Below are 27,941 nucleotides of genomic sequence, written 5' to 3' on the forward strand. Positions count from 1 at the left end.
CAGATTAAAGTCAGCAGAATCCATTTGCAAAAGTAGGCACACATTTTATTTTGTATGTCTTAATCAGCATTACAAATACCATTAATCAAAAGGGGGGAAAATGGAAACTGCTCATCACACAGAAAAAAAAAATCAGTTTAAGAGAGATCAATTTGAACTTTAGTATTCTCTGCACTCATTCAAAAATATTATTAAAACAACTGAAAAAGACAAGTCAAAACTAAGTATTTTATTACTAAAATTGAGACCCTACAGCAACTAAGAGTGCACAACTTAAATCTCGCCTTGGATCTAGCAAATTTTGATTTGCTAACATATAACACATACAGAAGAGCCTACCCCTGGATGAATAAACAAATTTTTTTTACAAAAAAGTCATTTCGAGTTATCGAGATCCTTGTCATTTACAAAAATGACTGCTAAAAATGTTTATATAGATAATCAATCTATTCACGGAATTCATCACTAAATGACACAGTGAACATTTAAGGTGGAAACTAATTGCCCACCAAATATTTTATAAAACTACTATCAAGCATGTAAATTAGCTTAAAAGGTCAACTCTTAATTGTCTACAGTAAAAGAGAGCTTTGGTACCAATAAATTAGAATTAAAGAATCAAAATACATTTTGTATGTGGCACTACAGTGTAGCTTTGGAATTAAATTGGAACTTGCCTAGATATAAAACCATGAACATCCCCTTCCTTTGTTAATGAACACTAATACGAGGAATGAACAGACTAACCTCTCTGAATTGTCGACAACAATTAAGGCACTAGCCTAAAATATTTTCCAAAGACGATTACTATATTCAAGTGAGCTCAGCTCACTTGAAAACATTTTTTTCCCCAGTGCTGGGGATCAAAACCCAGGTCCTCATGCATGCAAGGGAAGTGCTCTACCACTGAGCTATGCTCCCAGCCCTCACTTAATTTTTAAAATTATTTCTTTTTTCCAGGTTTACAAATGTACTGAACATTGCTCAACTGTTCAACATTACCTGTGTTAAAAGTGAAGGGATTAAAAAGTGTAGAATTTACAGTGACTGAGTTCAATAAAGGGAGAATATGCAACTTTTCAGAGCTAGAAAGGATCTTCAAGATCCGATCCAACACCCATTGACAAGGAAACTGAGGCCCAAGCACATCAAATGACTTCATCAAAGTCACACTCCTTGGGTGAGCCTGTCCTGCATCCATCATTCACAAATCTACTGAAAGCGCCTAAGTGTCAGGCTGCTAGGTGCTGAAAACGAGCTAGAAGGCAGTACTCAACACTGCCAAAGCAGTCTTTTTGCCCTTGTAATCTTAACATAAATCCCGACATGTCCAAATCAGTATGAGCTCACAGAAGAGTGCCACAGCCTTTGTACAACTGGGCTCACTTTCAGTTTCACACATTTTAGTTTTGTTGTTTTTTTTTTTTTTGTACCGGGAATCGAACTCGGGACCTTGCGCTTAGGAGGCAGGCGCCAGAACCACTGAGCTAAATCCCCGGCCCTTCACACATTTTAGTAAACACAGCTGGGTTTAACTTCAGAGAGGCTCAATTGTGTTTACTTTACATGATTAAGCATTAACAAGGGAGGCACAGTATTCTGAATGAATTTCTTTCTAGTACATTCATAACTTAAGGAAGTGCAATCAGAAAATGCCCTACGCTCATAAGCAAGTTCACAGAACAGCTTAAAAAATCAGAGCTGTTCAAGGTATCAATGTATAGATCAGTTAAGTCCAACAACTGGAGATTACAAAGTGTGGAATGTAAATATCTCCCCATTTCATTCAGTCAGGAGTATAGCTTTTTGAGATGTCTGTATGTTAAGATTTTCAAACTCACATTCAAAGAAATACCCTCTTCCAATGACACCATGTATCCTTTCACAGATTTATCTAAACCAAGCCTTCCCTCCTTAAGATCAACTTTCTTTGATTTGTAGTTGATTAAGGGAAAATTAGTTTTAAAAACACCTAAGATTTTAGGTGTTAGCTAAAAGAAATGCAAATTCTGTGTAATCAAAATAGCAATAGTTCAAAACGTACATTAATTTAGATTTTACATTCTTTAATATGAAGACTGGCACTTAAGTGTTTTGTGTGTCTCAATTCACAGTAAACTTTCTGAAGAAGTAGGAGACACACTGACAAAGCTCTCAAATGAAACAACCCATAAGTAAGGCACTTTGAGACATTAAACAGCAGCATTCTGCCCACCCAGCTTCAGAAACATTCCAAAACGAGCCTCAGCTTTCTAGTGCTCTCACTGTTGGGGAACTTCTGACAAACCCCAGCCTCCAGTCAGGCTCTGACTTTCCTGAAGCTATTGTTAGCTCCAGTGAAAGTGCCCTTGGGTCCTTCTACTTCTCAAACCTCCAGATTTGATTTTTATCTAGGGCCTCACAAGTTCTCATCTGTACATCAGGCCGACCCTCAGCTGTCCGGTAAGCACTAAGACAAAGTCCTGAGTGTGGATGAAAAATGGTTCCATCTTCTTTAAAATGCCAGATGATGTTTACTGGAGCAGGGGACCCATCTCTGGGACAAGTCTGCATTCCTACATAAGTTTTTTGCTCAGGAACCTCTGCACACAACTCAGTCACCGAATTAAACCGTATTTCTTTGTTTGAAGTATATTCAAAGAACTGGTTACCTCCTTGACCATGGCATCCAAACAGTGAGAGGTTAGCCCCGGTGGGGTTGTTGTCAGGAGAATTATAATCTAAGCATTCGGAAGAGATCCCCAAACTGCGAATAGCCCCGTGCCAACCTGGCCTATCCTCTGGTACGTGTAAATTCGAAAACACGTTTTTCAAATACCAGTCAAAGCTTTTGCATCTCAGCTGTTTTCGTAGTAATTTTCTTTCAGAGATATCGCCATAAGCTTCCTTCCGTGCTGGAGGGTTTCGGTTGTAGAAATGCTCTTTGTAGTCATCCATCCACACTTCTGCTGCCCGTGCAGTGTTCTGCAGGAAGTTGGGGCGGGCGTACGGCGCCCGCTTGGGGAACACGTGGCCCACGTGGGAGCACGGGTGGATCTCCAGCTTTCCACCGCACTGCCACACCCTGAAGGACAGCTCCAGGTTTTCACCTCCCCACACTTCCATCCCAGTGTCATACGTCCCCAGGTACTCAAAGTATTTCTTGCTGACAGCAAACAGCCCTCCAGCCATGGTGGGAGACCTGATGGGGTCAATTCTTGACGTCCGCCTGTCCCTTTCCTGCTTGGGGACAGAATGCCACTGGAATGTTAACCGCCAGTCAAACCCACCGATCATGGGTTCCCCCGTTTGCATGTAGAACTCAAAAGTATTCCAATCAATCGTGTCTATAACCGGACAAACGACTGCTGTTTCATCCCTCCCTATCCTTTCCAGGAGCGGCTCCAGCCAGCCAGAGTTACACTCACAGTGACAATCCAGGAAGGTGAGGACATCGCCCGTGGCGAAAGTGGCTCCGATCAGACGGGCCCGAACCAGGCCCTCTCGCTTATTGGTTCGGATCAAGCGGACTCTCTCTAGGCTGCTGATGTAAGTTTCCAGTTGCGCCTTCAAATACACTCTGTCGCTCAAGTCATCCACCAAGATGATCTCCTTCAGAAGGACAGCGGGAGAAGTTTCCAGTACGCTGTGAATGGTGCGGAGCAAAGTGGACCAAGCTTCGTTATAGAAAGCGATGACGACCGAGGTGGTGGGGAGTCTCCTGTAGTCGTACGTCTTGGATTTACACTCAGACATTCTCTTATCTTCTATGTGGCGGTGCAGGGAAATCCTGTCACTGAGGTAAATGTTGATGGCATATCTCTCAATGAGTTCCTCCTGCTGCTTCAGTTCACCCTCGCCGAGCTCGAGTTTGCTCGCTCTCCCCCACTCGCCAAGGGCGTGGGAGTCTGCGGGGGGCTTCCCGTAAAGAGGTCGGGACAAATCTTCTTCCCCTTTCTTAAGGTGGGCGAGGCGCCTGGAGCCCTGCTCCGGAGCAAGGCCGCCTCCGGGGGCGGCGTGGAAGGCGGACACCGAGATCTCCAGCAGGAGGTAAGCCACGGTTAAAAGCGCGAGCAGCACGCAGCTCCTGCCTGCCCAGGTCCACCTCCCGGGCACCCGGATCCTCATGGCGCGGGCGGGCGGACGGGCGGACGCGGCCCCCAGCCGGCGCGCGGGAAGCGCTGCGGGCCCCCGGCTGCGGGCAGGGTGAGCTTCGCGCAGCCCCCTCCTTCCGTGGGGCGCCCGGGTCCCCCGGCGTCACCTGAGAGCGCCCCGGCCCGCCGCCTCTGCTCTGCCGCTTCCTCCGGCCGCGCTCGGAACTTTTCCCAAACTCCGCGGCCAACACCCCGCCCGCCCGTCCTCCCTCCCGGGCCACACGCCCGCAGCCCGCCGCGCCCCCTGGCGGCCGCTCGGGGAAGCGTCTCGGGAGGGGAGGCGGCGGCTCCCGGCCTCGGGCGTCCCGGGTCCGCGGCGCGGGGCGGAGGCTGCGGGTCACGGAGCGAGAGGAACACAACTTACCGAGCCGCTTGCCGTCGGGGCTGAAGTGCGCGGAGGTGACGGCAGCCCCGTGGGCCCTGAAGTAGCGCTCCAGGCAGGGGTCCTCCTAGGGGAGAGCGGCGGGCGTCGCCAGCAGGCCGGGCCCGCCCGCCCAGCCCGTCCCCCGCGGGAGCTCCCGGGGCTCCGCAACCCCCCCCCCGGAAGGCCCCAGGACTCGGCCGCGCTCCGTCTGCAACCCTGGACTGGGCGGGACAGCGGGCGGCCGGCGGGCTCGGCGCTCCCGGGCGCCCAGGGCGAGGCCGGGGCCAGGTCTCCCCGGGGCGCCCGCACGTGCCGACCCGGCCCTCGGCGGCGGGAACCGCGAGGCAGGGCTCCCCAGCCCGGCCTTACCGGGGCGGAGGCCATGCAGGAGCGGGGGGGCGTCGGGGAAGGGCACGGGGCTGGGAGGGGTACCGTGCGGCACCCGGAACCGTCTGCGCAGAGCGGCAGCACCTGCCGGTCACTACAACAACGGCGGGCCAGGCGAAGCCCGCGCTCCAGGCGTGGCCAGACGAGCCCCGAGACGCGCCCGCGCGGGAGGCAGCCGGCCTCTGCGGGCGGCCGGGCAGCGCCGAGTCCGGTGCGGCCACACTCCGAAGCCAGTGCTCACTAACGCTAACGTCCCCGTCAGCGTCTGGCCAGGAAAGAGATAATAACCAGGTCAGGCAGGGGAACGGTGGAAGGGAGGGCGTTATGAGCCTGTGATCGATGCAATCAGAGTTCGATTATACGTTAAAGAGACCGCGCACACTTGTTTCCAGCTGGGCCCCCTAACAGAGGTGGCGAACCTGTGGCACGCATACCGCAGCGGACTGTTTCTACCATCCAGGACTCTAAAAGGTCCGCCATCCCTGCTAGGGCTTAAGACTGAGAAGGGAGCTTTGATCTGAAAAGAAAAGTTGGTTAGTGGTTAATATAATGAAAGAAACTAATCCCTGGAGGACAGATGTGAATTTTTTAAAAGGTCTACACACTTTCTGTTGTGTGATGCAGATACAGATGCTGGATACACCTGAGGAATGAACATTTCATTCAAATGTGCATGGATTTCAGCGTATCTGCTGTGTGTTTCTACTCACCTCTTCTCATTGACGTCTGCTTTAGGGTAGTAAACACCAGGACTTAGAAACATATGGTTGTAAAGCTCTAGGTAGGCTACATAGTAACTGTAACCATTTCTCCTGTAGGCTTTCCTACACATAGTATCATTTGTGCTTCACCAACATTATGAAGTTGGTGGTGTTACAAAATGTTATCAATGTTCAAAAATGATAAACTTCATTCTCAGATAATCTTTTTAAAAACTTACTTTTATTGGTACATTTTAGGTATACAATATAATGACATTCATCATTGGAAATTTGTACTCTTACATAATCTCTCTTGGTTTTTTATTTTTTCCCCATTCCCCTGTCCTCCCTTGGACCCCTCCATCCCTCCCTATTTACAAAGACTCTGTTTCCATTTTTTCTTTTTCTCATATTAATTCCACTTCTTGCCTTTTCCCTACCGCTCCCACTTCCACTTCCCCTTTGCCCCTTTTCTTGCTATTTAACATTATCTATTATACCTTTTAGTCCTTATTTACACTTTCCCTTTCTCACACTAGAGAAACTATTTGGAATTACACACTATTTCACTTAAGAGTATCGCCTCAATGTGCATCATTTAGCTATAAATGTCTCCAATTTCTCATTTTTTATGGCTGAGTAGTACTCCATTTTATTAAAAAAAAAAACACATTTTCTTTATCCAGTCTCCATTTGATGGCCAATTGGGCTGCTTCCAAGGTTTAGCTATCACAAATTGTGCTGCTATGAACAGGGGTGCACATATATCACTGTGGTATAATTCTTTTAATTCTTTGGGGAAGATACCCAGTAGGGGAATAGCTGGGTCAAATGGGACTTCCAGTCCTAGTTCTTTGAGGTATCTCCATACTGATTTCCACAGTGCTTGCACCAGTCTACACTCCCACCAGCAGTGGAGCAGTGTTCCTCTTTCCCCTCAGCCCCACCAGCATTTGTTATTGGTTGATTTCATGATAGCAGCCATTCTTTCTGGGGTGAGGTGGAATCTCAGTGTGGTTTTCATTTGCATCTCTTGAATGACCAGTGATGTTGAACATTTCTTCATATGTTTATTTGCTATTTCTGCTTCTTTGTCTGAGAAATGTCTATTCATTTCTGATACCCATTTTTGGATTGAGTCTTTAAATTTGGGAGGTCTGATCTTTTTAAGTTCTTAATAGATTCTAGATAGTAGACCTTTGTCTGAGGAACAGCAGGTGAAGATTTTTTCCCACATTGTGAGTTGTCTCTTCACACTGTTGGTGGTTTCTCTTGCTGTGCAGAAGCTTTTTAATAAGAAGACATCCCACTTGTTGATTGTTTGTGGTAGTTCACGGGCAATTGAGGTTTTGTTCATAAAATCTTTTCCTACACCGATGTCTTCAAGAGTTCTACCTAACCTCTGTTCTAGCTCGTTCAGTGTTTCTATTTTAATATTTAGATCTTTAATCCATTTCGATTTTAGTTTAGTGCATGGTGAGAGATATAGGTCTAGTTTTAATCTTTGGCAAGTTGAAACCCAATTTTTCCAGCACCATTTATTAAAGAGGCTATCTTTCCTCCAGGAAGGGTGTTTGGCTCCTTTGTCAAAGATGAGGTGGCTGAGTGTGTCTGGAGTTGTTTCTACCTCTTCTAATCTGTTTCACTGGTCTTCAGGTCTGTTTCTTTGCCAGTACCATGCTGTTTTTATCACAGTAGCTTTGTAGTATAGTTTCAAGTTGGGGGTTTTGATACCCCCTGCCACGTCTCTGGTGTCTAGAATTGTTTTTGCTATTCTAGGTCTCTTCTTGTTCCAAATGAGTTTTTGGATTGTTTTCTCAAGGTCTGTGAAGTATGCTGCTGGAATTTCTTTTTGTTTTTTATTTTTTTGGTACTGGAGATCGAACTCGGGTCCTTATGCTTGTGCAGCAGGTGGCAAAACCACTAGGCTAAATCCCCGGCCCAATTCTTTTTTTTTTTTTTTTTTTTTTGGTACCGGGGATCGAACTCGAGACCTTGTGCTTGTAAGGCAGGCGCCGGAAACACTGAGCTAAATCCTCGGCTGGAATTTCAATTGGGATTGCATTGAATCTATATAGCAGTTTTGGAAGTGTGGCCATTTTCACTATGTTGATTCTTCCTACCCAGGAGCAAGAGATGTCTTTCCATTTGCTGATATCATCTTCAATCTCTCTTTTCAGCACGCTATAGTTTTCAGAGAAGAGGTGCTTGATTTCTTTTGTTACGTTGATTCTTAGGTATTTCAGTTTTTTGAATGCTATTGTGAAAGAGATTGTTTGCCCTATTTCTGTCTCAGTGAGTCTATTGTTCATGTAGAGGAAACCTATTGATTTTTGTGTGTTGACCTTGTATCCAGCTATTTTACTGAATTTGGTTATTAAGTCTAGAAGACTTTTGGTGGAGTTCTTGGGGTCTTCTATATAGAGTATCATGTCATCTGCAAATAATGACAATTTGACTTCTTCATTTCCTATCTTTATTCCTTTTATTTTTCTCGTCTAATTGCTGTGGCTAATGTTTCCAGAACTATATTGAACAAGAGTGGTGATAGTGGACATCCTTGTCTTGTTCCTGATTTTAGTGTGAAGGATTTCAGTTTTTCACCATTTAGTATGATATTGGCTGTTGGTTTTTCATAGATGGCTTTTATCAGATTGAGGTAGAGACCATCTATTCCAGTTTTTTATAGGGTTTTTATCATAAATGGGTGTTAGATTTTGTTGAATGCTTTTTCTGCATCTATTGAGATAATCGTATGGTTTTTGTCCTTGGCTCTATTGATATAGTGTATTACATTTATTGATTTGCATATGTTGAACCATCCCTGCATCCCTGGGATGAATCCCACTTGGTCAGGGTGTATGATCTTGATGATCTTCTGCATTCTCTTTGCCTGTATCTTATTAAGGATTTTTGCATCTATGTTAATTAGTGAGATTGGCCTATAGTTCTTTTTTTCAGTTGGGTCTTTCTCTGCTTTGGGGATCAAGGTGATGCTTGCTTCCAGGAATGAATTCAGGAGTATTGCTTCCCTTTCAATTCCATTGAGAGTTTAAACAGTAGTGGCAGTAGTTCCTCTCAAATGTCTTGTAGAATTCAGCAGTGAAGCCATCAGGACCCTGGCTTTTCTTAGTTGGTAAGTTTTTATTTACATTTTCAATTTCATTGATTGATAGTGGGTTGTTTAGAATTTTTAGGTCTTCTTTGTTCCACTTTGGTAATTCATACGTGTCTATGAATCTGTCCATTTCTTCTGTGTTGTCCATCTTATTGGTGTATAGGTTCGCAAAGTAGGTATTGATGATCCTCTGGATTTCTGCTCGGTTCATTGTAATTTCATCCTTTTCATTCCTAATTGCATGGATTTGGGCCTTTTCTTTCCTTTTTCTGATAAGGTTGGCTAAGGGTTTTTCAATTTTCTTTATTCTTTTGAAGAACCAACTCTTGGCTTCATTGATTTTTTGTATCATTCTCTTAGACTCCATTGAATTGATTTCTTCTCTGAGCTTTATAATTTCCCCCCTTGTATGAGCTTTGGGGTTGTCCTGCTCTTCTTTATCTAGAAGCTTGAGGTTCAGCATCAGGTTGTTTGATTGGGTTTGCTCTGTTTTCCTAATGTAAGTATTCACAGCTATGAATTTCCCTCGTAAGACAGCTTTCATTGTGTCCCATAGATTCCAATATGTTGTATTGCCATTGTCATTTAATTGTAGGAACTGTCTGATATTTTCTTTAATTTTCCCTGTGACTCATTGGTTATTCATAAGTGTGTTATTCAGTTTCCATGTGTTTATAAAGTTCTTGTGGTTTCTTTTACTATTGATTTCCAATTTCATTACACTGTCATCTGACAATATACAGGGGATAACTTCAATTCCTTTTTACTTACTTAAGCATGTTCTATGCGCGAGTATGTGGTCTGTTTTGGAGAATGACCTGTGTGCAGCTGAAAAGAATGTGTATTCTGATTTTGTGGGGTGAAACACTCTTTCAACATCTGTTAAGTTCATTTGTTCAAGAGTTTGATTGAGTTCTAGTATTTTGTTGCCTATTTTTTGTCTAGTTGATCCATGTATATGTGACAGTGGGGTATTGAGGTCCCCCACTACTAGTGTGTTAGTGCTTGTATGGTTTTTCATGTCCATTAATTTTTTTTATATAGTTGTGCGCACTAGTTTTTGGTGCATATATATTTATGATTGTCATCTCTTCCTCTTGGATTGTTTCCTTTACAAGGATGTAGTGTCCTTCTTTGTCTCTCTTAATCAGTGTTGATTTGAAATCCACTTGATCTGCAGAGAGGATAGATACTCCTGCTTTTTTGTGTGTTCCTGTCACATGGATTATTGTTTTCCACCCTTTAACTTTCAGTCTATGAGTTTCTTTTTGAATTAAGTATGTTTCTTGTATGCAGCATACTGTCGGATCTTGCTTCATGACCCATTCTGCCATTCTATTTCTTTTGATTGTTAATTGAGACCATTCATATTGATGGTTGTAACTGATATATATTGACTAATCCTTGTCATGACTTTTCTTTTTGTTGGATTCTCCCCCTTTACATTTAATTTCTTGTTTTGCCTGATGGATTCATTCTGCTGGGCTTCCTGTGGTTGTGATCCTCATTGTCTTTTCCTAGGATATTGTCTAAAATTTTTTGAAGTGCTGGTTTGGTATTCATGAAGTTCCTAAGATGCTCTTTTTCATGAAACTATCTCATTTCTCCATCAATTTTGAAAGATAGTTTTGCAGGGTACATCAGTCTGGGTTGGAGGCTGTTTTCCTTTAGGGCTTGAAATACATCACTCCAAGCTCTTCTTGCCTTGAGGGTTTGTGTTGAGAAGTCTGCTGTGATTCTGGTGGGCTTTCCTTTGTATGTGATTTGTTTCTTTTCTCTAACTGATTATAGAATTTTGTTCTTCTATTGCGTTTCTGGAATCTTAACAATTATATGCCTATGTGTAGATTTTTTTTGATCAAGGCTATTTGGAGTCTTATATGCCTCCCTTATCTATATGTCAAGTTCTTTTCCTCTGCTTGGGAAGTTTTCTGTCATCACTTCTGTGAACAGTTTTTTTATGTCATCTGCACTCTCCTGTTTCTTCATTGACTCCAGTCAGTCTTATGTTATTCTTCTTTGCATCGTCTAGCAGCTGCTGGATTGATTTCTTGTGGTCCCTTACAATTTTAAAGAAATTTTTCTTTTCCTGGTCACTAATTGCAATCTTATGTTCTATGTCTGAAATTCTGTCCTCACATTGGCTCATTCTGCTGCATAAACTTTTAATGGAGTTTTTAATCTCCTGGAAATGTGTTTACATCTGTTTTATGGATTCCATTTGTTTCCTATGCTGGGATTCCATCATGTTCCTCAGGTCCTCTATTTTTTTTTTTAATCTGTGTCCTCTCTAGATTTATTAATCATGTCTTGCACTATGGGCACCATCTCTCCTGTTATCTGAGAAATTATTTCTGATTTCATTTTTTCCAGATCCTCTTGTTGCCACTTCAGAGAGTCCTGGTGGTTGAGTATCAGATTGTTCCATCTCGTTTCCCTTTGGGGTTGCTTTAAGTGATCTGGGAGTATGGTCTGTGTCTTCTCATTTCTTTGGGGTTTGGAGGGTGCGGTGCTGGCGCCTGCGCAGCTTACTTCCTTGGTGCTTGGGCGGCAGGGGATCAAACTCGGGACCTTGCACTTGTGAGGCAGGCGCTGTCTTAGATAATCATCTTAGCGGCTATACTGAGATAGGTTTTCCAAGTCCACATCCCACCCCCCCATCCTTTTTTTCTTTTTTAAACCCTACCTTAAAGCATGAAGGACAAATGTTTCCTTCATGCATTGAGCCAAGGTTTAAAAAAATTACATAAAGATTCCTGGTAACAAAATTGCGTGGTAGACCACAACCAGTAAGATACATGTTCTAGGCAAATAAAAGGTATTACATGCGGTAATTACAGGTTCGCTGACTAACTGTACAGCAACTGCGTTTAGTTTTAATGACTACTGTACAGAGCAACTAAACAGGTAGAAAGTGGCTTTAGATTGCAATGCAGTATTTAATTAAAGTATGTTTGTTAAATATCTACTGCATGTCTGGCCTTGAGGGATATAAAGATAACTGAAGTATTTTCTCTGCCCTCAAGAACTCAGCAATCTAGGTTGATGAGTGTGAGTGTCATGTCAGTACACGCGGTGCTGATTTAGGGGCGTTATTCTCAGAGCTGCTTCAACACACTTCAGGTGGGATTTAGGTCTTGCAGATGTAAGAAGGTCCTTAAATGATTGCTATGGAGTTTCGGCTATGTGTGTTAAAAAGTATTGCTTTAATCTACAATTCGAGATGATCTATTAAGAGTATTGATACCAGGACTAGGGAATGTAGCTCAGTGATAGGGCACCCACTTATCTTTCACAAAGCCTTGCACTCCATCCCCAGTACAAAAAATAAAGTATTAGGACTCTAAGCTTTGCTACTTATTCCTGATCTGGGTATTACTTTTTTTTTTCTCTAAAGGTCTGGCTTGCTTGAAAAACAATGCTGAATTTTAGTGGGAATGTAAAATGCCATAGCATCCTGGCAAACTGTTTGATAGTTCCTCAAAAATTTAAAAATAGAATTACTGGGGCCAGAGATTTAGCTCAGTGGTTCCACTGCCTGCCTCATAAGGGAAAGGTCCCGAGTTTGATGCCCGGTGCCAAGGGGGAAAAAAAAAAAAAAAAATAAAAATATATATATATATATATATATATATATATATTTACTTATGATACAGCAGTTCCACTGCCAGTTATAGCCACAAGTGTTGAAAGCAGAAACTCAAATGGATACTTGTATACCAATGTTCATCGCAGTGTTATGTACAGCAGTGAAGAAGGGGAAACAAGGCAAATAAATATCCAACAGAATATTGGGCAAATGAAATGTTATATACATAAAAGAGAATTTTATTTAGTCATAAAAAGAATGAAATTCTATATATCAGGTGGAACTTGAAAATCTGTTAAGTGATGATTCCATTTATTTAAGGTTCCTAGAATGGGTGGATTCATAGAGACAAAATAGAATAGATTACCAGGGATGCAGGTAAAGGAGAATGGGGAATTACTGTTTAATAGTACAGAATTTCTATTTGAGATGAGGGAGTTTTACAAATACATTTTTGAATGTGCTTAATGCTAGGTAATTGTACAGTTAAAATGATTAAAATTGTAAATTTTATTTCATGTATGTTCTGCAACAATAAAAAACATAGTAATGTTGAAAATGAGGAGTAATCATTAAGACCTCAGATCTCTCATGCCATGAGATGTCTAATATTGGATACAACAAATTAAGAGAAAATGGAAGAAAAAGATGTAAAAAGTACCTCAAAAGAAAAGAAAAATTAAGTTTAGATTTTTTCCTAAGCTTTGAAAAGTTTTACTTTTTCCCCAGTTATCAAAGAATACATCTTTTAAAGATAGTCAAATCAGGAAGACAAGAGACAGAGCAGGTCATAAATGAACATGTATGTACTGTAAAACATTACATGTGTACTGCAGATATGCAACAGCTATTTATTGAGTCCTTGCTATATCTCTTACCACAATAATGCTGTATCTCTTCTCACAATAATGCTATGTAACAACCAGTCGTAAGATCTCACTGGTGTATCACCATAAACAGGAAAGAAAGAAAGAAATTTTAGTTCAATAGATGGGGGCGGGGAATTACTGATTGTATCACCACATACAGTTGATCTTTAAAAGTTTGTCACGTACCTAAGATGTGTTCACTACATCCTAGGTAACTTATACATGTTGACGTCTAATATCATAATAATCCTATTAGACAGGTGCTGCTATTACCATTTCCAGTTACAGATGAGAAAACTGATGTGCAGACATTAAGTTAAAACTTGTCCAGGGAACATGGCTACAAGTGGCAGAGCTGAAATTCTCAGATCCCCAGCAGTCTGCCCCAGAGTCTACTCTTTAAATCGCTCAATCACCAAGGCTTTCATAATAAATTTTACAAAACTAAAACTATCTCCTTTATTTTCATTCCACAGCCCTCATTTATTATTCAGAATTACACCTTCTATGGTTCTTTTCCACATCGATTTTGTTCTTTTTTGCATTTTTTCACCTGTGCAGACAGCAGCAGCTCGGAGGTGGACGTTTAGAAACATGGCCACAGTTGAGGAAATACTTTCTAACATCACACCTACTTCACTTCATGCAGTTCCACTTACTGCAGAGGTTATTCTGGCTTCTTCAGATTGCAAACGATAGGGATGTAGCCACAGCCAGGAACAATATTTGAAAACTTACAGGGTATTATTGGAAGCCACGTATGAGGTAGAACAAATGGGCTTTCAGTTAGTCCTTTCCAGGTCTCCCTCAAGTTGGAAATTGAATTTATTCACCTGAGCCCCTCTATAATTCTTAGTTCAGAGCGTTAGAATTTATCTTCAAATTTGGAAGTTCAGACCGCGCAGAAACGCCACCTGCTGTTCATGTTCCTGTATGGCATGCGGATTAAACATTCTGCAGCTTAATTTAACTCTTCTTATGTACAGAGGCTGCTCCGAAGTGTAGGAGAATACACAGAAAGGAAAAGGGCAAAATTGATTCAAATCCCTAAAACATTAAAATTTTTGAAGTCTAAGAGTGATTGAATTCAACATCCACTCTCCAAATCCTACGAACTACATCCTCGTGGTACATTTTAAAATCTTTTTTTCATATGGTGTCTGCCACTCTTTGGGTTTTCTTCTGTCTCCTGGAGTATTTTTATAACCCTTAATTGCTTTCTGACTTTAAGACTCTCCCTGCCTGGGTATCCTGCTCACTGTCAGCAAATACATAAAAATTGTTAGGGTAGCTTGCTAAAAGCACATTTTCTTGGGCCTTAACCCATGGGTTTTATTTAGAAAGTCTAGCGTGAATACTAGAAATCTGTGTGTTTTTAAACAAGCTTTATAGATGATTACGAGATACATCATTATCTAAAACACTGGGCATATCACGCTACAGATCTTTAAAATGGACTTTACACTTAGAAATCCCTCAAACTAAACCCTGTTTCCTGCCTCACCACACACCTTTTCTGTGCTGGTACTTAAGACACTTCAGTCAGTTATGCTCTTCCACACTGTCTCAGTTACCTTCTCATTTCTGGGACAAGATACCTGATGGCTATCACCGGAAGGAGGAGAGGTTTCTTCTGGCTCACAGTTTTTAAAGGTTTCAGTTGATAGTTAGCTGGCTGACCTCAAGGCAGGAGGGGCATAGTGGGAGGGTCTAGCAGAGGAAAGCTGCTCATATCATGGCAGGCCGGAAGCAGAGAGAAAGGGGAGAGTCAGGCCCACTTCCTATCAGCACATCCTGCTGTGGAGCCATCGGTAGGTTAGCTACCTGATGAGGACAGCACTCTTACTATCCAGTCACCTTCCACAGCCCCGTCTCTGTACACATGACTCTTTTAGACATTAAATTCTATACCATTGCACACATTTTGGAGCTTTTGCTAGAACCCTCCTTATGCTTGTGAATACCTGTTCTACTCTCTTGCCCCAACTTCCACACAGAGAAACCTACTTCAGGACCCAGAAAGGTATATTCATGTAAAAATATCTTTCTCTGGACCCATTCACCCTTACAATATCATAACCAAGTTCTTTCCTTGGGCTCCCATAGTACATTGCTTAGAGTTCTGCTTGGCTCTATTGTAGGACACTGCATTACATCTATATTATGTTTATGTGTCTACCTGCCCTCATTATAATGAGAGGTTGATAAAGACAAAAACAATGTGGTCTTCAGTTTGGTATCGTCTTGTAGCACACAATCCCTGACTAATAGTAGAGGTACTGAATGTGCTCTTTATTTATTGAGGACTTACAGTGTGACTGCCAATTCTATATTCAGTGAAAAGATCCACAGAAGAAATAGAAAACATGATTGTTGTCCTCAAATAGTTTAAACTCTAATTGAGTCTTGAGATGAGACTAATCACATGAAACAATCAGTGAAACCAGTCACTGTCAAAGCTACGTTATATAAAGCAGTAAGTCCATAGTAATAGAAATCCAAATATCTATATAGTGACCATATTGTTGTATTTCTATAGTGCCAAATATACCTAAGATACTTGACTGGGCTTTGGAGGTGTTCATATGAAGGATTGTATAGGAGAAGGAGGCCTTCAATTATGATCTTTTTAAGTGCTGCATCTTAAGCATGCTAGGCATGAGCTACATCCCCAAGCCTAGTTGTGATTTTTTTGAAAAAACAAAAAAATGATGACATTAATGTTTACCTGGGAATAGAGAAGGAAGGAAGGAGTGATTACTAATGAGAAAGGGGCTCATTTTGGGGGTGAAAAAATGTTCTAGAATTAGGGTTAGGATTGGGGTGATAATTCTACAATTTGATGAATGTACTAAAAACTACTGAGTTAGTGGGAATTAGAATCTCTTGAAGGGCTTGTTAGAATGCAGATTTCTGGGTTGCATCCCAGAGTTTCTGTTTCAGTAGGTCTGGAATGGTTCCAGTGATTTGTTCCTAGAAGTGATGGGTATTCTCCAGCTGAACCATCCTATTCTGTGACAAGCAGCAGACTAAATAAAAAGCAGGGAGGAGAGAAACAGAATGCACAATGGTGTTTCCTGAGCCCAGGGCGAGGGAGGGAAGCAGTTATTGTTTAATGCATATGGAGGTTCAGTTTGTGAAGATGAGAAAGTTCTGTGGGTGGATAGTGGTGTAGTTGGAAAACAGTGCTGGTGCATTTAATGTGTCTATACTCACAGATGGTTAAATGGGAAATGTGATGTTATATGTATTTTGCTATCATTAAAAAGTAGGGAGAGGTGTGAAAGAAAAGAAGGTATATGAATAACAGTGTTACTCATGGGATAAACTTCAGTATCATAGAGGCTCCTGTAGGAATGAAGGATTCTGGAGTTGCTAGAGTAGTAGTAGGAATATAATGAGAGAGATAAATATTTTGCAGACGTGAAATAACTAAAGGGAGGGCCAGAAAAACTGTGATGCCATCGTTGGCACTAAACCAGTAGTACCTGTTGACAAATGGTTATCCTACCTGTCCTGAGAAACAGATATCTCCTTTTCTAAGGTCCAAATTGTGGTTTAATTTTTAATATTTTACAAAAAGCTGTAACTTTTGCTGTCTCAGCAAAAATAAAATTATGATAACAATTCACTTTACCTGGCCAATTCCATATACTTTGACAGCTATGGTAAGTTTCCACTTAGAATATTTTCTTCCTTTCTGACTAGGTGATCATGTCTCCTCCCCTTCCCATCTGAGTCATAAGATTATTTACTGCAAGGTCCATTGATGTGAAGGATCACTAGGATGTCCCAAGTGACTACATGAAAGAAATGAAAGTGAAGACAGAATTGATGAAAGCTGCCCGGTCTTGGCTGCCATGTCACCACTCCTAGACCGTCCTATTTCCTCTGTGGCACCTCCTTTCCGCCACTCCCTGTTCCATCACTGTGTTCAGTTTTCTTCATAGCCCTTGCTGTTCCCTCTGTCTTGAATGTTCTTCTCCAAAATCTTTGCCTGACTTGTCTTTCCGATCATTTTGTTCTCTCTTCCTTTTCTAAAATGAGTGCTCTTCTTATTCTCTAGCACATCACGCTCACTCTTATTTTTCTTCAAATACATTTCTCTCCCAAATAAAAAATGGGCCAATAATTTGGATAGATAGTTCACCAAGAATATTTGTGAATGGCCAATAAGCATATGAAAAGATGTCCAACATTATTAGTCATAGGGAAATGTAAATCAAAACCATGATGAAATACTACTTTATACCCACTAGCATAGCTTTAATAAAAACAGATAATAACAAGTATTGGAGAGGATGTGGAGAAGCAGAATGATAAGCCTAGTAAACCTTTATTCTTTATGAATCACTCAGTGTATGGTAATGGTTACAGTAATGAAAGTGGACTAAGACACCCACTAGATGCTAGAACAATGAGTGGCATATAGTAGGTTCCCAAAACAGATTTGTAACTTAAAGAAACAATGAAAGAGAAAGAGATCTTACTGTTTGAAAGGACTACAAAGAGTTTTTGGTTTGTTTGTTTGTTTAATTGAGTTTCAGTAACGTATTACAGTAGAGCTGTGATTTTAGTAAAAGGAAACTAGATTCATTTAAAGATTATTTCTTCTAGGTATGAAAAAAATTCCAAATTAAATTCTTCCCAATGTAATTTAGCAATATATTTTAAACTTGGTCATTCTAGGTTTCTTCCCAATTATAAAAATTGCTGTAGTTAATGATCTTACAGCAGGATGATTTTCTTTTGTATTCATATCCTTATTTTTTAAAAAGGCCTCCAGAAACTTTTATTCTGTAACTGTGGTCACTTATTGGTAGCCCATTCTCTGAGGCTAGCCCACAGACATAATTTTTTGGCCACTTAAGTGTTCAAACATTTAAAAAAAATGTAAACACCTACTGATGAGCCAAATTTTCAATTTGATTTAATCTGTTATTGTTGTACATAGCCTGTTTCACATATTTAAATGATTTTTCTGCTCTTTGTATCACTCATGAAGGTCTAAGTATGCTTCAGGAACAATCAAGCCCATGATTTTAGTGGCTTAGAACAAGAAAGTATGTTTCTTGCTCCATTACACCTCTATCAGAAGTCAGCTGGGGGTTAGTTCGCGTCTTTCTCTTCTGCTCTCCAGGAAATTGTGTGTCAGGGAAGCCACTATCAGGATAATTTTGGTGCCTGGAGCAGATGGTGCCCCTGGAGGCTTTGTGAGGTTTTATTGACTGAAGAGTCTCGTGTCTGGTAGAGAAATATAGGTCTCCAAAGAGAAATGAGTGAAAAGTTATGTAGACTAACTCAGGTTTGGATAAATTTACGTTAAATGTAAAATACGCCTTTTATTAATTTGACAATATCAATACCCTTCTCATAGGAAAATTAAGAAATGGGTGTGTCAGTTTCTCAATCATTTTATACCCAAACTTCCTGAAGATTAATAACACTCAAACCTTTCATAAGTCATAATCTTTGTTTCATTTGGGGGGATGGAGATTGGAGGCTTGAATGTTTGTTTGTTTGTTTTTGGTTTCTTTGTAAATAAAGGTCTCACAGGTGATTCTGGCATTCTGCTGCAAAGTCTCGTGTCCTCATCCCTACAGCTATAGCAATTGTTGACTTGGAGATTCACTCTTTCCCAAGAACAGAGTCAAACTGAAGATCAGAATTAAAACATTAAAACCAAGTCCTTCATAGAGGACTCAACTATGTTTGTTAATATATTAATGCATTTTGGAGTCAAGAGGAATAAGTAACTGGGAAGAGAAAAGCCTTGAATAGTAGCCTGGAAACCTCCACTCATCTCCATAAAATAAATTCAGTCCCACAGAGGAAATACACTGCAAGATAGTGTTCAACAAGAGTTGGATCTTTATCCCTCTGTCTTCTGACCATCCTAATATTTCGTAGTCACTGTCTTACCAGAGGAAGGAGAAGAGATGAAGATCAAAGGCCTCCACTATGGTATTGTGGCTTCCCCAGGCCAAAGAATTCAGAGCCCAATAGAGAGAGGAGCCACAGGAAAGAATAGAAGAAGCTGTTTGATGATTGAGTTAGTAAGACATGTGGATACAGGCTGCACTGCCTATTACTGTGGAGGCAAAGTGGAAAACTGTGTACCGAGGTGTGTTTTCTGGGTCTGCGTAGCCCATGGCATGACACTAGTACCCTGGCGATTGCAGAGACTTTACGGGCTGGGTTGTTGTGAACTATGCGATTTAATTTGATAATTTAAATCAGTGGTTCTTAAGCAGTGACAATTCTGTACTCCCACACCAAGGGGACATTTGGCAGTGTTTGGTTATCTCAACCAGAAGTATGTGTGCTCCTGGCACCTGGTGGATCGATCAAAGATGCTGCCAAACACTACAGCACCCAAAAGCCAACGCAGCTGAGGATGAGAAACTCTGCCCTAAACGAATGTTCTTAGCACAAGGCCTGGCATCTGTTAAATGCTCGATAAATGTTGATTCACTATGGGCTAATCTCCTAATGTTCCTAAAGAATTAATTGGCAATTCCTTAAATTTACCATATGTAACCAAGTTTTTCCATTATAAGACATACTTATTAAATATTGCTCTTTAAAAGGTAATAAAAAGAATAAAACTAGAAAAAGAAACATATTTAAGCCAGATGACGAAAGCCTTTTCTTTTTTAGGTGCAGGGGGTTGAACCCAAAGCTTCATATATACTAGACAAATGCTCTGCCACTGAGCTACACTCCCAACTTCAGGATATTTTTTTGAATTGATACTATTCCTTTCCACTGATTACTCTTACTGTGGTATAGGAATCCCAATTGTTCATCACAATTGTATTTGGTACAAATAGAATCAAAATAAAAAGTTTTGAAGGATCTCTCAAACCAACTTAAAAAATAGCCTTTTTAGTTTTTTGAAATGTTATGAGATGTGATTATATGTATTTTTTTTCCTAAGAAGCTGTTATCAAATCATGGTACACGTCAGTTTATGGCATCTTTTTGTTTTGAGATTGGGTTTCACAATAATATTATCCAGGCTGGTCTTGGACTCCTGAACACGAGTGATCCTCCTGCCTCAGCTCCCCAAGTGCTGGAACTACAGGCGTGTGCCCCACGGTATTATAAACTCATAAAAAAGTGGCATACTGTGTACTCATCTAAGCTCCTAAGCTAGAATTTCAGTTCAGGGTGGCCCCTCAAATAACCATAAATGACACTCCTCTTGAACTGTGCTCAGTAAGAGATTGCTGCTTTTCATTCATCTTGTGTACCTAATGACATTCTCTATGAAATATAATTTTAGCCCTTGGGATTTATCAATATATTCATTCCACAAATCGGGCAGCAGTATATTAGGCATCAGACATGTAAGAGATAGATAAACATAAATAAAAGGGTGGAGAACTCTTCTGTTATGCCCAAGTGCATAATAAAAATGCCTAGGAAAGGGCTGAAGATACAGCAATAGTCTCCAACATTTTTGGTACCAGGAATGTGTTTCATGGAAGACCATTTGTTCCATGGACCCCAGGGAGAGAAGGATGGTTTTGGGATGATTTGAGCACGTTACATTTATTGTACACTTTATTTCTATCATTATTAAATTGTAAAATATAATGAAATAATTATACTAAAATAAGGGTTGGATTCTGACTTAAAGCCCACCACCAGATGCAGCTGTACAGTTGACGTACATCAACTCACTTGCCACAATAAAGCCTTTCCCAGATGCAGCTTAGTTGTTACTTGCCACTCACTGATGGGGTTTCGATCCGAGTCTAAAACCAACTGATTAGTTATGGTCTCTGTGCCTTCAGCCTCTCTGTAGTGTTAATCTGTATTTGTAACTGCCCCTCAATGCTAGCCTCACTGCCTCAGCTCCACCTCAGAGCATCAGCCATTAGGTTCTCATAAGGAGCATGCAGCCTACATCCCTCTTGGGTGCAGTTCACAGTAGCATTCATACTCCCATAAGAATCTAATGTTGCCACTGAACTCACAGGAGGCGGAGCTCAGGCAGTAATATGAGTAGAGGGGAACAGCTGTAAATACACATGAAGCTTTGCTTCCTAGCCTGCCACTTACTTCCTGCTATGTGGCTTGGTTCTTAACAGACCATTGACCAGTGTACTGGTCCATGGCCCAGGAATTGGGGACCCCTAGAATATAGGGTTCTGTAGCTCAACTGCATGAATTGTACTGGACATACTGTACTGCCACTACTAATAGTAATAAAATCACTGTCTTGCATTAATATTTGCTAAATCCAGCAATTCTGGCTGAGTTCAAACTAGAAAGTACATTCTTTATCTAAAGAGAGTAGTGGTTATTCAATCGCAGAAACTATTAGTATGAAAATATAGCCCCAGTCTTAGCTAATTATTGAAATTATAAGAAGCTGGAAATATGGAACTTTGGTTAAGAATCTTCTTAATTTTTAAAAGCTGTAAACAGATTTGGAAAGATTTTTAAACTATGTGTGCCATGGCGGGGGGGAGAAAGAAAGTCATGTCTGTGGATTGTGATGGTGTTTATGTGAGCTTCAAAATAAGACACTGCCTTCTCACCTGAATGAAGAAACATTTGAGCCACACAGATTCCGGGTAGATTAGGATCAAAATATCAGTGTTGTAACAATAAAAGTTCTGGCTTCAGTGTACAACCAAATTGGGTTGCTAGTAGACCCCGTACTGAACTAACCCTTCCCCAATCCAGCCTTTCACCCCAGCAAGACAGTTTATCCTCCAGCCCACAGAGCAAAGTAGATATTCCTTGGAGAGAGAGGGGGGAGAGAGAGAGAGAGAGAGAGAGAGGGAGGGAGAGAGGGAGAGAGAGAAGTGGGGGCTGATCTAAGCTCCTAGGCTCCCGTTTTCTTTATCAGATTAGGAATTTTTGAAATATTGCCTGGGAATATGAAAACGGAACCTACTGATATGTTAGGCGATTCATTATCACCAGTTACATAATCCTGCTGCTGCTGACTAACTCTTCAGACAGCTCTGTGTGACTCTTCCAGACTACCCAGATAGCTCAGTCCTATGGGAGGGCAAAGAAAATGAAGGAAAGATCAGGATCATTGCTCCTTGGAAGTCCCCCCGTACGGAAGCCTGACCTAGATTGTAAGTGATCCCATCCCCAAGTAGTTGGATTAGATTCATGAATCCCCAGTTGTGTTCACTTGTCTCAGCCCTTGACTTTCAATATTGATAGCTCAGTAGAGGGATTGATGCAATGCATTAAGTACATTGATGTGCTACTAGTGCTTTGATGAATAACTCAGTATAGGGCCAGGAGAATTCTATGGGGGTAAGGTAATACTCAGGTTAGGGAGTAACAGAAGACTTTCCTGCCTTGTTGTCTCAACTTCTGTGGAGTCCTCAAGACAATAAATAAGTGGTCACCAATCCAAAACTGGACATCTGAAATGAATAGACACTTCTCAGATGAAGTAAAAAAAGCAAATAAATATATGAAAAAAATGTTCAACATCACTGGTCGTTCGAGAAATGCAAATTAAAACAACACTGAGATTTCATATCCCTCCAGAAAGAATGGCTATCATCAGTAAATCAGCCAACAGCAATGCTGTGGGAAAAAAGGAGCACTTCTGGATTGTTGGTGGAAGTCTAAATTGGTATTATCACCACAGGAATCAGTATGGAGTTTCCTCAAAAAACTAAAACTAGAGGTTCCATTTGACCCAGCTGTGCCCCTTCTAGGTATCTTCCCAAAAGAGTTAAAAGCATCGCACTAGAGTGATATATGCATACCTACATTTATAGCAGCACAATTTATAATAGCTAAATCTTGGAAAAACCTATATGCCCATCAACAGATGAGTGGATAAAGAAAATGTAGTATTTATACACAAAGGAGTGCTACTCTGCCATAAAGAAGGATAAATGAGTCATTTTTAGGTAAATGGATGCACCTCGAGACCATAATTTTAAGTGCAATCAATCAGACACACAACTTTAAATATCACATTGTTCCTCTTGTATGAGAAATCCAACGGGTAAATGAGCAAAATGGAGTATACATATTGGGAAGTAGGAAGAACATGTTCAAATGGGAAGAGGGACAAGGGAGCCAGGAGATGAAAGGGAAGGAAAGGAAAAAGAATTAAAAGAGGAGAATGGAAGAAAAAAAATGGAAACAAAACTTTTGTGAATGGAGAGGGGAAGAAGGGTTGAAGGGAGGGGAGGGGAATGGGAAAAAAAAGAATTGAGATGTATTATGTAGAGGTACAAATTCCCTATGATGAATGTGATCACTATGTATGGCAAATATGTACTAATGGAAATAAATAAAAATGAATGAATGAATAGGCAGTTACTTCTCCAGTTCTAATGGGCAGGGCTGAAACACTCACCCAGGACTTTTGAGCCCAGGGCAGCAAGCCCCCTGCTTCCTGTGGTTGGAGTTGCAGGGGGTTAATGTAGAGTAAATTTGAAGTTTGACTATTACTCAGAAATGGGCTTTTAAAACTGCTGAAACTATTTTGTAATCAGAAGTGACTGGAAGACATTTTATTGTCAGCAAAAGCAGTCACAGGGCCTCTGCCCTCCCACTTTCATCCCACTGAGATTCCATCCGGAGACAGGGTAGAAGTAGCCCTTTAGGTGAGTTTGAATGGGTAGAAGAAGAAAATAATTAAAGTGTTTTAAAATAGCTTCCTGTGAATGTTGCTTTCTCATTAACTGAAAATGTTACATATGTTTTTAGTTGGTGTAACTGAAAAAAACCACCTTAAATGAGCTTGCATTACAGGTTTGGGCACGACTTGATCAAGGCCACAGCTGTGTGTTCCGGGGCTCTTGACTGCCTTCTGTCCTTGCTCCTTTCTCCCTCAGACTGGCAGTGTCCTTGACAACAAGGTCCTGCCAGTGTGTGCAGCCATATACTCCCTGCTCACTCTTGAAGAGAACAGTATCAATTCCCACAGCCGAAGGACAAAAATCCTTAGCTTCCTGGTGGTAGACCAGAGGTACGGAAATCCCCATGACCAGGAAATGTGGGGCACCGGTTAAACGAGGCCTGTGTTAATGAACCCAGTCAACAGAATATAATTAAACTACTCGAGAGGCTCCATAGACACTACAGACAAGGTGAGACCAACCCACATACACAGCTGCTACTGAAGAGGATAGAAATAGGAGGGAAAAATGGAAACAGCTTCTGTAAATAAGGAGGGGAAGAGGGGTTGAAGGGAGGGGAGAGGCATGGGGAAAAAACGAAGCCAGATATATCACGCACAGGTACAAATTCTCTACGATGAATGTTAGCATTATTTATATCTAAAATGTACCAAAGAAATAAAAAAAATCGCGAAGGTGTCAATGAAGTGGAGGAAAAGTATGTCCCAGGGATCAAGAAGGACTGGGTAGAAGGCTCGGCCTTTGAGCTGCAGAGGAAAGGGGTTGGGGCTGAGTCCGGCCGGGATGGAGGGTGCCTTGCGAGTGGGCTGGTCACAGGACAGTAAAGGACCCTGCAGACGGAAATATGACCGGGAGAATCCTGTGTGAGAAGCAGCACGGTTGATGTGCTAGAGACTAAGTAGTCGGTCTATAAAGGCCCAGGGTACCCGGGAGTAGGGGAGACAGAAGACGGCGGAATGGAGAAATCTGGATATGGTATCAGTCGAACCCGGCAGGCATCAGATGGTACGACACTCTCAGGCAGGGTAATTCGGAGAGGGTAAGCGAGGTGAAGCAAGCAGCTGTTTACAAACCATTGCCTTCCCGATCCGGAGGAGAACGCGGGAACCAACACCGAGCTACCCGGGACTTTGCCGGGGGTCAGCAAGGAGGATCTGGGACCTCCGGTGCAGGGACGCTGCCTGCTCTCGGGAGCCTGGCTTGCAGGGGTCTGGGAAACAATATCCCAACGTCTCTCCCCTTTGTCAATACTGGTGGCTTTCAATCGTTTAACTAAAAAAGGGAAAGGGAGTCCACCGGGACAATCGCCACAGATCAGTATCCTAGATCCAAGAACAGAGTGAGAAAGAAGTGGGAATTAGACCCAGAGGAACAAACAGAAAATACTCGCAGAGAAGGAGGGACAGACGTTTGGGGAACTAACAGAAACTGATCCTGAGGCTGGAGCGACGCCAGGGGAGGTTTGACGGCTAGGAGCAGTTCTGGCCTCTAGAGGGCATGCAAGGATCGCGCTCGCCTTCTACCCACGACCCAAGTAGGAGAAAAAGGGATGCTGCGGAGGGAAACACTCAAGACAGCTCTTGGCTAGGGGACAGGGCCAGAAGAAAAGGGATTGCCTCTGGAATGGGAGCTCACCCCTCTGCACTTAGATTCATGGCACTTGGATTGATTTTTAATAATAAAGCTAATACTTAGGGTTTAGCATGTGCTAAGTTCTTGACTCCCATCCAGCACAGCCCTTTAGTCTAAAGTACCATCATAATTATGTTTTAAAGAGACGGAAGGAGCCTGGATTTAAACCCACTTACACAGAGCCACTCTCTGCTCCTTTTTGCTCCCATTCTGCTGGTTTAGCCAACCTAAGAAAACCAGGGCAAGGCCCATGGAGAAGAGACCAGGGGATGCTTGCTGGTAGGACTTGTGTTCCTTCAACAATCTTCAGCGCATATTCAGAGACTGAGCACTCACTACCTGCCAGACTCAGATCGGGGTCCAAGGACACCCAGGTGAACAAGGCAGGAGGCACCGCGGTGCAGGAAGAGCGTGGCTGAGCCCACTGGAGTCCTGGATCTGCTTTATACTATCTGTGAGGCCCAGGAAACGTCACGTAAGTCACTTAACTCCTTGATTGCTTGGCCCTAAAATATACATAATAAGAAAATGCAAAGCACTTAGAACAATACCTGAAAGATTGTTCATGTTGCAGAGATGTGTGCTGCTGTTCTACCTAAACACCATCCACCATTGGAGCTGCTTCGGGAGAGAGAGACAGAGGAACAAGATCAGTTCTTGGCCAAACGCAAGGGAGCCCAACCAGCCACCCTCCTCCTTCAGCAAGGCCTGAGGCTGTAAGACCAGAAGGACTTCTGGAGGCTTCACTCTGTCCAGCCCAGCTTTTGAGTTTGGGCTCGAAGCTCTAATTCAGGGTGACAGTTTTTTTTGTCTGGCGATTCAACTCTGACCAATTGATGCTGGCTGTTTAGGCGAGATTCTCAGACTGTGAATAGATCGAGTAGAGAGAGGAGGCCATCTGAGGTGAATGATAGCTGAGCAGGGACATGGTTCTAGACCAGTGTTCTTTTACCGGGAATGTCCCTTCTGCAGCACTAGCTGGGTGGGACGTGGAGGTCCTGAATATAGCCACAGGTTTAGGACCACCTATGCCAGTTTTCCCAGGACTGTCCTCGTCATAGCACTGCAAGTCCGATGTCCTGGGAAAACCCTCAAATTTGGTACAGCCCAGCTTCATGGGCTTTTTCAGGCCTACAACAATTTTTAAAACATAAAACAAAATAACTATGAGCTCCGACCAGTGGCAATCATTCTTTCTTGGCCAATTTCAGCCTGTGAAAATGCATCTCACTCAGGCCTATTGTACTGTGCCAGCTTTTATTGGCTCAGAATTTCCCCCACTTCACAATAGCTGACCTCTGTCTGTCTCCTCTCTCAGCTATTTTCCCTGATGTGTCCATTGAAGTCTTAGCAGGAAACAGATGGCACCCTCAAAAGGGCTTAGCTGAAATGAATTTCACATGGGGATTATTTACAGAGGTGTAGGCAGGGTTAATGGAACCAACAAGGGCTGAGGATATACTGAGGGATTAGTCTTTACTGCTGGAGGTCTGCAGGGACAGGGGAGGACATGCTGTCCCCAGCCTAGAGAGGCCACCATGCTGGCATCTGGAGCCTCTGCCCGAACTGTGGTGAGGCATGGAAAAGTAAGGAGGAAATCATCAAAATCCCTACCTTGCTAGCCTCCTGCCCTCTGGCCTCTTGTAAAGGTCCAGAAAAAGCAAATATAACAGCAATTTGATAGGGACAGGGTTTAATAGCCTCCCAGGCCACAGCACATGACAGAGGAAAGGACAGATAAGAGATCTAAGAATAAGCATTGGGCCACCTTGTTGTCACTTGGCTTCCTTCATTCAAGCCCCTCTGTTGGCTGAAGGAGCTCAGGACCCCGACCCTGGGAGAGCACAGCTACCATATAACCCAGGGGTAAGAGAGTCCAGTCATATTCTGTCCTGGAACCTAAACTGCACCATTAGTCATGACTGGGGTGCAAGACCCAGAGAAAGGAACAATTAGAATAAAATAAGGGCCGCGGTGCAGCAGATCTGATCTGATCCTAACATCCTTCTCCCCCCAATCATTCCATGATTCCAGGCGCTAGCTGGCTCCTTGGATGTGAAGCTAGGTGTTCCTCCTCAGTGGGGTGAGCCAAGCCTTCGCTCACACAGGCTTCAGGTCCTGAGTGTCCCTGCCTTCCGTGAGTCGCTGCTGTTTCCCAGTAAGTATTACTGTTGGCCACGGGAGTGCCATGAATCCGATGGGCTCCAGGTGCAGGGCTGGTCTCATTTTGTAGCAATAATTCTACTGTCTACCTGCGAATGAACATCAATCACAGCGGTCTATACAGACACCCATTTCTCTGCCCTTTGATCAATAATGCTATCACATATGGAAGTGCTGGCAGAAGCATAGACAGGAAAGGGAAGTTTTTCTCCAGAATATGCAATTATTCCCGTGAAGACAAATCACTGCCCATTCCATAATGAAGCAGTCTGATATAATCAGCCTGCATGGCTCATGCCCCTAGGAAATGGTGACAAATAAGAGCTCAGTGTGGGCTTCTAC

At 42.3% G+C, this 27,941-nt stretch overlaps 1 protein-coding gene and 1 long non-coding RNA gene across 5 annotated transcripts in view; one reads left to right on the forward strand and one right to left on the reverse strand.

The window, feature by feature from the left end:
- The window catches only part of Poc1b (POC1 centriolar protein B), a 94,033-nt gene extending 88,869 nt beyond the window's left edge, over nt 1-5,164 (reverse strand). For 2 of the 4 annotated variants that reach the window (XR_015443510.1, XM_087192580.1), the window contains exons 1-2: nt 4,867-4,998; nt 4,498-4,582 (exon numbers count right to left, since the gene is read on the reverse strand). Coding sequence is in view for 3 of the 4 variants with exons in the window: in XM_087192580.1 (XP_087048706.1) it covers nt 4,498-4,582; nt 4,867-4,881 (100 nt within the window). In the remaining variant the exon portion in view is untranslated. Of the gene's footprint in view, nt 1-19; nt 3,984-4,497; nt 4,583-4,866 lie in introns of those variants that run through there. The other 2 variants (XM_087192581.1, XM_013072306.3) reach the window with 2 other exon arrangements.
- LOC110349210 (uncharacterized) lies at nt 3,941-27,594 on the forward strand. Its single transcript, XR_002395030.2, has 4 exons — nt 3,941-4,029; nt 25,659-25,911; nt 26,011-26,230; nt 27,471-27,594. It is a non-coding gene; the product is annotated as an uncharacterized LOC110349210 (long non-coding RNA).
- The last annotated feature ends 347 nt before the right edge of the window (nt 27,595-27,941 follow it).

Source organism: Heterocephalus glaber, unplaced genomic scaffold (genome assembly GCF_053883595.1).
Source record: "Heterocephalus glaber isolate CG9 unplaced genomic scaffold, H.glaber_assembly_v1.0 deba00001572, whole genome shotgun sequence".
Classification (NCBI taxonomy): domain Eukaryota; kingdom Metazoa; phylum Chordata; class Mammalia; order Rodentia; family Bathyergidae; genus Heterocephalus; species Heterocephalus glaber.